This window comes from Nicotiana tabacum, chromosome 16, assembly GCF_000715075.1.
Source record: "Nicotiana tabacum cultivar K326 chromosome 16, ASM71507v2, whole genome shotgun sequence".
NCBI classification, from domain to species: Eukaryota; Viridiplantae; Streptophyta; class Magnoliopsida; order Solanales; family Solanaceae; genus Nicotiana; species Nicotiana tabacum.
The window spans coordinates 170,253,497-170,265,076 of NC_134095.1; the positions used below are offsets into that span (position 1 = coordinate 170,253,497).

General features: G+C 36.3%; 1 protein-coding gene across 5 annotated transcripts; it reads right to left on the reverse strand.

The window, feature by feature from the left end:
- Positions 1 to 1,473: 1,473 nt before the first annotated feature.
- LOC107806347 (uncharacterized) lies at positions 1,474 to 9,757 on the reverse strand. 5 transcript variants are annotated; one of them, XR_012700424.1, is made up of 11 exons: positions 9,324 to 9,752; positions 7,165 to 7,557; positions 6,930 to 7,070; positions 6,745 to 6,848; positions 6,436 to 6,654; positions 5,732 to 6,226; positions 5,447 to 5,579; positions 5,232 to 5,359; positions 3,919 to 4,340; positions 2,711 to 2,804; positions 1,474 to 1,891 (listed from the first exon to the last, which is right to left on the reverse strand). XR_012700424.1 is itself a non-coding variant. In XM_016630490.2 (9 exons), exons 2-9 carry the CDS (start codon positions 7,170 to 7,172, stop codon positions 1,756 to 1,758), a joined length of 1,623 nt encoding a protein of 540 aa, XP_016485976.1. In that variant the 5' UTR covers positions 7,173 to 7,557; positions 9,324 to 9,757; the 3' UTR covers positions 1,474 to 1,755. The 5 variants fall into 5 exon arrangements, 4 of the variants coding, with proteins under 4 accessions (XP_016485976.1, XP_016485974.1, XP_016485975.1 ...); XM_016630490.2 differs by lacking the exons at positions 5,232 to 5,359; positions 5,447 to 5,579 and having other exon boundaries at positions 7,161 to 7,557; positions 9,324 to 9,757; XM_016630488.2 differs by lacking the exons at positions 5,232 to 5,359; positions 5,447 to 5,579 and having other exon boundaries at positions 9,324 to 9,753.
- Positions 9,758 to 11,580: the final 1,823 nt, after the last annotated feature.

The window sequence follows — 11,580 nt, forward strand, 5'->3', positions numbered from 1 at the left end:
CATATTCCAACACTATTTACTCCAAGGACAATATAGGAAAAAAATAATTAATTCATTCTTAAAATCTGAAAAAATCGTTTATTTTGGACCACAAGACCAAAAAATCACTTATTTTGGACCGGAAGGAGTATATAATAGACCTGATAATATAAATTCTGTGCACCTTAAAATAAAGAGAAAACACAATAAATAAACTAACTTCTGTCTTATTGGCTGTTAAAGCTAGTTTTCATTTCATCTAATTAAAATGTTTTGATTTGATTTTACAGGAGTCTTTTATAGAAAAATATCACTTAATTCCATGTATCTTTTTTTTCATTATCTCATTCTTATAACAAGAGCCAGTATCGTATACATCTAGACTATTTCATCGAATATTTGCTACGAATTTATCTAAAGTCATCTCGTTTAGAATATCATCAATTGCTTGTTGCTACTATTCCTTCCGTTTACTTTTACTTGTCCACTATACTAAATCAAGAAAAAAACAAAAAAAAAATCCTGCTTTACCAACAACGACCCAGTAAAGTCCCACTAAATAGGGTCTCGGGAGGGTAGTGTGTACGCAGACCTTACCCCTACCCCGATAGGGCAGAGAGACCTTACCCTTATCATTAATTACTTATTCCCAAATCATTTCCTAAGACTTTTGGAAATACTATCATTATTATGGGTAAAATTGTAAAATACATACTTCATTTCTTTTTCTTAAGGGGTGTGAAAAGTCAATAGTGGACAAGTAAAAGTGAATGGAGTGAGTACTTTCTTTTTATCTTTTCTTGAGTCGGGGTTCTATAGGAAACAACTCTTCTACCCTCAAAGTAGGGGCAAGGTCTGCGTACACATTTTTCTCCTCAACCTTACTTTTGGGATTATACTGGTTTTTTTGGTTGTTGTTGCTATTGCAATTGCTTCTATTTTATCTTTTCTTGAGTCAAGGATCTATCGGAAACAATCTCTCTATCATTACAAGGTAAGAGTAAGATCTACGTGCACTCTACTCTTTTCCAACTCCTCTTATGAGATTACACTAGGTTTGTTGTTATTTTAATACTTGATTCTTGTTTGTTCAAATGACTTTTCTTCTTGTTGGAGATGGAAGAAGATAAGAAGTCAAAATTAGATGTGTTAACTTTTGTACTCGGAATCATACCATCTTCTTTCATTTGGGACAAATAGAATACTATATGGATATATCTACAACTTCAAATATGGTAAACATCCAAAAAAAATTCCAAAAATAAATATAAACCTTGTGTTTTTTATATGATGTTTGCGCTTGCGCACACCTGGTAACTATGTTCACCAATGCTACTTTGGTAACTATGTTCACCAACGCTGAGTAGTAGCAGGTACCAGGTAACTATGTCCACCTAGTTAACGCGACGCACCTTACTAAAGATAGAACCTTGTTAACACTTCCAACAGATGTTCATTGCAATACCAAATATAAGGATGAACTTTAGCAAGTACTTTAAGAAGGAAAAGAACATTAGACCATTCATCAATATTCAGTCCTATAACCAAACAAAATTGCTGCATCATGGATAAAAGATGGCCAAAAACGTTTCTAACTATACACAAATAGCTTACCTTTCCACCCTACCTTTCCCGTGTACAAAATTTTAATGAAACAATTCCTAACACTGAGAATAATGAAAAGAATTCGCGTATGGAAAAGCAGTATGTGAAATAGCAAGCTAAAGAATTCTTTTTTGTTTGTTTTTCTTTTGTTGTCGTCTCTCTTTTGAACAACTATCGGTGCAATTGGCAGATGCAATCTTGCTTGCAAGCGAGGACAGCTTCATGGCAAAGGCGCCAGTATTCTTTATATGGAATAGACAGCCATGGCAACGTCGGGGGAAGGCCAATCTTTGGAGCTGATGGAGTTCTGCAATATAATGGGAAAGTAAACCAGAGAAGTGAAAAAACCAGCAAGATTACGAGCGTTTGGTATGATGGAAGTCATTCCCCACGGAAAATAGTTTCCTGAAAAATGCTTTCCGGTGTTTGATTAGTTAGAAAAAAAAAGGCAGCCCGGTGCACAAAGCCTCCCGCATTCACATAGGGTCCAGCGAAGGGCCGCACCCCAGGGTCCAGTGTTTGATTGGTGAGCGGAAAATATTTTTCTTGAAAACATATAAATTAAAAATTAATAATAACATTAGCAAATTAGAGAGTGTAGGACCTTTTTTTAGAGTCATAAAGATAAATAATAGGAGTAATGTCTAGAAAGGAGTAATGTCTAGAAGGGGAGCCTTGGCGTAACTGATAAAGCTGCTGCCATGTCACCAGGAGGTCACGGGTTCAAGCCGTGAAAACAACATCTTGCATAAATGCAGGGTAAGGCTGCTTACAATAGACCCTTGTAGTCTGACCCTTCCCCGGACCCTGCGCATAGCGGGAGCTTAATGCATCGGGCTGCCTCTAATAGGAGTAATGTCTAACGGTTATTTGGAGCACGTAATATAAAGTTAAAAATTAAGATAGTTGTACAGCAAATGACTTCTGCGCATAAGTGAGGGAAGTCATTTTCCCCTTTTGATGGAAAAGGTTTTCCTTGGAAAACATTTTCTGGTAACTAAACACTAGAATATGACTTCCTCGCGGAAAACATTTCTATGAAAAAACGACTTCCATCATACCAAACGCATCCTAAGAATTCCTTAAAAGGTGTAAAAGAAGATCTACCAAAGGCAAGTTGAAATACCTTTTTCCTGTAAGAATTCCATAAGCTGACAATGCAATAGAAGATCTAGATACATCTGAAAAAACATTTCGATAGTGGGGCCAAACTACTTGTCCTGCATCATGTTTTACAGAGTTAGCAAACACAATAAACGCACTCGAAAAAGCACAAATAACAAACAAGCATATTTTAGAACCACGAGCAAGGAAGGGAAAGTATGATATGCTGATAACAGAGAAGCTAGTTCTATTTTCTAGCTTGATTCATTGACATGGTAAAATGACAACCATCATGTGAAAGCTTGCCAGGTATATTATCCTGTTTCTTCAGTAGTGTCACTACAGTGGTAGAAGAAAGGTTTTATTATTTGGAAAGGGGAGATGTGACACTACCAGGAGCAAGTTTTTGCTCATGATTAGAGGGATTATACTCTGGGCCGAGGGTCTACCGGAAACAACCTCTGTCTTTTTAAAGGTAGGGGTAAGATCTGCGTACACACTATCCTCCCCAGACCCCACTTGTGGGAATATACAGGGTTTGTTGTTGTTGTTGTTTAGAGGGATTACACCATAAAAGTGCAGTATTGCAAAATCGCCATTTAATTTCCAACAAAAAAGATCAATTTTAAGGTATCTTCAGCAAAAAGGATCATTACAATAAGGATAAAAAATGATCAAGCAAATTGAGAAAACAAATCACAGCACCATCAAAGCAAGACTTCTGATTCTCCTCAGTAGATCTTAAACAGGGTTACATACGATAGTCCATACAGTTTAGGTTATCGTGAAAAGGAAGTCCATAATGAAGAAGTGAAGTAGATTAATTTTCGATCTTCCTAGTAGTATCCTAGTATAGCTTATTGAAAGCCATCTCTAGGATAATCTGGAAAGAAAGCGGGTAATGTGAAATTCATCTAGATCTTTTTTATATAGTAAATAAATGATGCAGTAAGTCTAGCAAGAATAAACATCCTGCCAAACTTACACTTTAAAGGATCCGCTAAAAAAGCTCCTGCTCAACCACAGATACCACTACATGAATGACATGCTACGACAAGAGATGTTCTGGCATTAAGTTCTAGAAAGGTGAATTTGCAGTAAAAAGGACAAAATGCCATAAAGGTGGAGTCCTATCCAATACAAACAAACTCAAGAAGCAAGAAAAATATTATCCTTCACCTCCTTGGCCAAAAAATCTTAAGAATTAAGCAATAATGCTCAGGGACTTACTTAAGTTCAAAAAATTGCTGTGAAGAAATGAAACCAGAACTGTCGATCTACAGCAGCTTGCGCGGAGAGAATTCTCAGAGCCTGATGCAGTCTTTTCAGCAGATTTAACCTCTGAAGAATTAGTGGCATTTCTCTGACACAAAACAATATCAAACCATAATCCACAAGGAAAACGTTTTCTCCTCACGAACCAAATGAAAATCTTAATGTACGGTGTGGCATGAATTATAGATATGCCAAACTGAATGGCTATGCAGACAAAGCTAATGGTTGTCTTCATAATGGTGAAGAAAATATAGAACAATGAAGTCGTCGGCAGCAGAAGTAGAAGTGGAGTAAATAGGAGAGACCCAACTACATGCTGCTCCACACTGTACGCATAGCTGTCTAGTCTCTGACGAAGAGGATTCCACTTCCTACCCCTGTAATTAAAGGAGACAAACGGTTATTACTTTTAAGCAACCACCACAACAGCAAAAACATAGAGGTAACTAAACAAAGTATTCAATTTTAGTTCAATAGGAATAACATGAAATTTATATTAGGTACTTTGAGCAACTAGAATTTATTTCCTTAAGGCTATGAGAATATAGTTTGGCAAAAAATGATATAGTGATTTTATGAAAATAATTCAGTTAATAGTCCTCTCAAGCAAAAAACCACGTTGCTGCTTTGAGACTCGCTGACTGTAAGATAGAGATAGGAAAGAACAATTTGTATGGGGAAAAAAAAGGTTTGGTAGCTGTCCATCTATACTTGAACTTGGCAATTTATTTGATACAAACCTCAATATTCTTTTGAGGGAATTTTTTTGTGAACTAGCAGTTTGGGAAAAGAAACCATGGGAAGAAATTGAAGACAAAAGCAACCATCACCATCTACTCAGCCAAGAGAGTGACTGAGTTTAGCAAAGTGGAAAACATGGAGGGAAAGAAGACACCAAAGTTTTGTAGAGCAAATCCATACATGAAAGTAACATATAATAGAAAGCATATATTAAATAGGTCGTCCAAAATGAATAGTTTGGTTCACAGAAGTTAAAGAATGGTTATTAACCAGAACATAGCAAGGTTATGTTCTTTTTTTGGCGAATGATCTTTCTTTTTAGTTGCTAAAAACACCAGCAGATCAAATGAATAACAAAAGCAGAATGTGAAGCTATTACACTCCCCTTTCGATAACCACACTCCTCTTTTATGTTGTTAGATAATATTAACCTTGAGAAAATCCTCTTCCCTCCCTTCCTCATTCTCCTCCTCATAGAATGGCCCTAATGCATAGATCACACCTTATTTTCCCCATCCTGATCTTACCTATCCTCTTTTATCTGTTCCTTCTTTTCCTGGAGTTCCTGTTCTAGCAAATGGTGAGCTCCTCCAATCTGCTGTTCCGCAAAAATAGTCCATACTCCATTGTCAATATCCCTTAATTTTGCCAGTCACTGGGATGAATAATTGTTGAGTAAATTCATTACAGACCAAGGGAAAGATCATTGGTTTTTAAGTTTAAAAGGGACTAACTGGTTCACCTTAAACTTTACTAAAATTTGATGAAAGATCTTTTTTAGTTTTTAGGGTGATTGGACAGAAAGACTGGAAGCACTGTTGAGCGGTGAAGCTGCACACCATGCTTGCCTCCTATTTCCGAAGTTACTGAGTAGCCTACAAGAATGAGTCAAGTACAAAGAAAAGGACAAAAAAGACTAAAGATTTTGGAAGCCTCAACAGGGTAAAATTTGATACCCCTAGATCAACTGAACAATACCAGTCCACGAGATACTTTGGAGTGCATAAAGCATTATAGTGTAAGATACCTGAAAAGACGCCATAAAGCATCTACAGCCTGTATTTGCCATGAATAGAGCAGTGTAAGCAACCACTGAAGAGTAGAAACATGTGTTGTTGCTAGTGAAATTGTGTCAATGATCAGAGCAGCTGCTGCAGTCAGCCCAAACAACGAACCAAATACAGCAACTACTTTTATGAGATGAATCAAGAATAAACCCAATAACCACCAAATGGTAGACCAAATTTGAATAGCAATCAGGGATATTGTCCCAAGAACTCCAGCTAGCTCAGTGTTCAGCTTGAATCCCGCTGGGTTTCCCATAAGCCACACACAACCAGTACGCAGAAGATAATTAGTGGCATTTTCAGAAAAAACTGAAATCCATGCACAAGCTTCTCTTGCTCGACACCACAATATGATGCCAAGAAAGTTCCCCAGAAGTAGATCAACTACAAGGCTTGTCCACATGGAATGCTTGTGAAATGCTGCTTTCTCAGCATACTCCACACAAGATTGAGACCTAAAATACAAGTCAGCTTAGAGAAGGTATAATATAACAAGATAGCAGATCAGGAAAACACAGAATACACGTCTCAATAAATTGAGCCTCATCCCAAATCAGTAGGGTTCAGTACATGAATCCTCCTTATCCAATTCGCACTATCCAGATAACACAGAAGACACATGGCAGGATGAGTTCAGAGAATAAGGTTATCAGCGGAAGTTTACCTGAGACCATAATCTTTGAGAAAAACTGGCCAATACAGGAGTTGGCAGCACCGTATTTCTAGATTTTTACATGTATTGCAGAATACCTTCTCCAATGCGACGTAGATATATGATTGGGACACATGGCTCAAGACATGGAACGACTGAAGGACGACGTAGAAGATAGTTGAGAATGATGCAAGCAATACAGCAAGCAGTTGCCATGTCAAAATAGAAAACCTGACAAGCCATTTGATAGCTATTAGAAATAGCGATGAAACAAATGGAGCAGAAGAAAATGGAGGTATGTCAAAGTTTAAAAGATATTACATGCAAAAGAAATGGAACGAAACCCTGGATCTTTTGGCAGAACAATATGCTTCGGTAAATACTTTAGCCGCATTAGCAGTGTTGATAGATAGAATTACAGCATCCTGTTTATTGGAAAATTGAAAGAAAAACGGTTTAGAATCAGTTTACCGTGAAGGTAAGACTAAACTTCATAATCAATATACCAAGTCAAGATATGGTTGCTTCCTGTTAAGATCCTTAACCCATTCAGGCTTCTTGCAATGGTTTGTCACCCCATCAGATGAACTCTTGAAACCCAATGAGTAATGGTGGCCACCAAACACGGGAATTCCATAAAACACTACCTGAGTTTATTTTGAATAAAATAGAACAATAAGGAACTACCAGATAAGTCAAGGAAATCTGAGGATGTTGTATGGGTGATTATGACTTACATACGTGAACATCTAATTGGAATATGGCTTCTCCCTTCCTATGTATATGATGCACTTTTGGTATTAGCTCCACTTTTCTGCTAACAGCTAGAGAATTATCACATACAATCTGTGCCCAAATGTTATCCTCTAAAGCTAATGCCCTACACTGCTCTAGTATCACATCCAATTTGTGACATCCACATCTCCATCTTCCACACTTCCCTTCAGGTGCAAGTTCGTCCGCACATAAGCATGTCCTCTTATCAGTATAGTTGATATGCTTTTTCCCTTTGCCTCTGACCATTAGCAGCTTCCCATTGCTGCTACAATCCGCTGCATAATAACCAAGCAGAGAGAACTTGCTTTTATCTTGTAGAAGTACAGGCATCTTTCTGTTTATGCCTTGAACAACCCTCTAACAAATGAGACAGAAATCATATAAAAAATTTAGACAAAAGCATTAGCCGATAAGTAATCACAACAAACTTGTAAAAGGAATAAAATCATCTTTCACATAATATATAGCATATGTGATGAAATAGAACATAGTTATCTGTATAAATGAATCAAATCTGTGCAGTAGCATGAGATAGTTACACAGTTTAAGTGATATCAATATGATATCCTATAATTCTAACAGAACTTTAATTGACAGAGGGTTTATCTTCACTGTCAACGAATGCCACTTAGAGTCGCACCCCACACTACAACGACCATTGATAGTTCTTTTTGTACCAAGTTCTTCCCACTTCTTTTATTTGCTTACTTTAATACTCTCTCCATCCCAGGGTAAATGTAGGTTTTAAGATATGGGTTAGGCAGAACCCAGTAGTTTTGGTCTAAACCTGTATATGTGTTACGAGATGCACTAAATATGTACAAAAGAATAAATTCAGACGCAGTTACTAGCACTTGAGGTTATTGTCCTTGAATCCAGAACCCATAAATTTCAAATCATGGATCCGCCTCTTTGTTTTAGTTTTTCCGGAAAATATATAATCTCTTTAGTGAAATCGGTAACTTATTTCCCATTTCAATGATTTAAAATCAAGATACAGTTTATTGATTTATATACAAACAAGTATCAAATAATACTATGTATATCATGTTATTTCAAATTTGATATAAATTTTTTTTCCAATATAGCTTTTCTACTTGTTGGATGTGTGATCATCTCATCTAAAGAGTGTGACCATCTCATCTAAGAACTTAAGTTATTAGAGAAGGTACACTTTTATTTACTTAATTATATCTTCAACACGCTTCCAACATGCGAACCTAATTCTTTTCATGGCTAAGCACATAAAAGTTCCTTTGGATAATGGGTGGTGGAGAGACTTGAACTCAGGACCTCTCATGAGGTGAAGATTGTCCAAGATTATATAAGGAAACAACAGCCCATTCACTCGACCGATACGGAATACTCTAACACCATCCTTCCTGGACGCCCATGACTAGACATCTAGACCATAGATAACATAATGTAGAAACCCAACATTGGAGAAACCAAGAATACAGAAAAGTCGGCCTCTGATACCATGTAAAGAAAATGGATTTGGGCCTAATTTAACCTCAAAGGTTAGCACATGAGGTCATAAACTCGTAACGGACCAAGGCTATGCGAGGAGATAGCAACAAGTTGCCTCAGCCAGTGGGACAAGTTTGTTTTTATGATAAGACCAATGTAGACACACACTTTAACAACCCATCCCCTTCCCCGTACGCCCAAGCCTGGACATCTGGAGCAGGAGAAGATAACATGAGGGCTCAACATTGGATAAACCAATAACAGAGATATGAATGGAAAAGAGATTCTATTTTTTCTATTGTCACTGACAGAGCAATCCCTTTCACTTTAGCAATTGTCACAACTCATAACCATAGCAAGCCATCACAAATTACCAAGTCCATCTCCATAAAACAGTGTTAAATACTGAAAGAAGATAGTGAATGAAGCTCAAGCTTTACACACTTCACCTTTCCACATTTAAACAATAACCCAGGTCACCATGTTTCATCCTTTTCCAAATTTTGAGATTAACCCATTTCACGTTTAGAAATTAACCAGTTCACCATTTTCAACTTTTCCACAACAAACCCGAAAATACTAAGATACTCAATTCATACCAACCCAGATTGCAAAAATTGAATCTTTAAGAAGGGTGATTTAGGGAAATTTACCTCAAGATTCGTATGTGTAGTGGTCATAGAAAGAAGGGCAGACTCATCGCAAGCAAAAGCGACAACAATGTCGAAAGAAGCTTCAGAGGAAGAAATGAACCAACCGAATAAGAAAGCATAGGAATGCAAATTCAATTGATTTAAAGAAGATAGATGCGTTGGCCACCAAAGCCTGCACTTTCTATTATTGCTTCTTCTCATTTTTCACCCAACTTGTTGTCTATTCATTTTTCGACGTTCGGATGAGAAAATTGACTAAATTGGGTATCTTAATCTTCCATTTGTGGATCTTTTTAGGGATTTTGGAGCTCAAGGAGGAGATGGCAAAGGAGTAGATCGAGAACAAAATGAGCGAAACATTGGAGGGGTTCACTGGGCAAGAGATTCGCTTTGGAAATTGCGAGTAGTGGGGAACTATAGTGGAAGAATGTTTCTTTCTTCTTTATTCTTTTACTTTTATTATTGTTTTATTTTATTTTTTATTTTTATTTTTATTTTTATTTTTTTGGTTATGGTTTGCCTAGTTAATGGGACTTTTACAGCTTGATTGGATTTTATAATATGTTATATTGTATCAAAATTATATTATATTATATTGATGAAAATGGTATTTAGATAGATTGTATTATTTGTTGTTGTTTCAAAATGTCACGTGCGAGTAATATAAATTTTACAATATTACAAAGAGAATAAAGGAACTTTAGTAAAATTATTATATAAAAAGGTAGATAAAAGATAAAATAGAATTATTTAATAATAAGAAAATGATAAGATAAGAGGAAAAAAAATAAGGTAAGAGTGCGATCATACCAAATTAGTTGTTATATAAAGTGCATTTTTTGTCGAAACGTATTAATGGATTTAAATAATACAATATAATAAAATTTAAATAATAATTAAAATAAATATTATATTTAAAATAATAATACAATACAGCATAATAGCTTAAATTTGGGGTCCGACCCACTCGATAATAAGACTTTAATATGAGGATTGAGTTAGCTTGTTAGATCAAATATTCATAATTAAGAGTGACGAGACCTAAAGGCATACAATTCTTGGGGTTTTTTTGGAATTATGAAGGCTTTTACTTTTAATTCTTTTTACGATTATGATTTCAGTGTTAGATATCTCCTTCTCTTACTTCCATATCAAAATCTAGTACTTATGGACCCAAGTAAATTTATTCAAATGGAAATAAAAATTGTTATAAATAAACTTTGAGAGACTAAATGCTACTAGCTCTCGACACGAGGGATATACTGTCCGAATTTTCCCACCCTCTGAAATCGTGATGGCGCCTACTAGTGAAAGCTAGGCAAGCCAACTATTACAATTATTTACCTTTTTCCATTTTTAATCCTTTAGCAGTTGTGAATTATCATTTCATAATCAGCGGAAATAATAAACCGGAAGAATAAAATGTAACAGTTTAATAAAAATATCGATACCAGTCCTTAAACATACGCTACCCAGAATGGGTGTTATAATTTCACAAACTATCTAAGAGTACTACAAATAAGGGTCTGAAAGATATTACAAGTTATTTCTGAAATACATAAAAGAAACAAAATGGGAAGATAAAAGGAGACGTCAAGGCCTGCGACGTCTGCAGGACTACCTCGGGTCGTCTGAATGGACAGAAGGCAGCAACCTCACTCCGGTCCAAAAGCTACAGCACCGAGATCTGCACACAGTGTAGAGTGTAGTATCAACACAACTGACCCCATGTGCTGGTAAGTGCCTAGCCTAACCTCGGTGAATTAGTGACGAGGCTAGGACTAGACTACCAAATAAACCTGTGCAGTTAAATCATATACGGCGGAAAATAAACGCAGGAATGTACAGATAGGCATGGGAGGGGGAAACATACTACGGGGAGTATCAGATAACAACAGAATACCACAAGAGGAAGGTAAAGAAACCACAATTCAATTGCCAACAAGAATAAGGAAAATCAGAAACAAATGCACGGCATCACCCTTCGTGCTTTTACTCTCATTCTCACCATAAGAATCAATATTCACTTTGATTCTTTCTTGTTGCAGGCGTGCAACCCGATCCCATTTCATATAATACCATTGTGACATGCAACCCGATCCCATATACAATTCAACATCAATAATAAAATAATTCCGGTAAGGGAACAAGAGTATAAAAATAACATCCCGGCAATGGAGACAATAACATAAACAATAAAATCCCGGGAAGGGAAATAATATCATAAACAATAACATCCCGACAAGGGAACCAACAA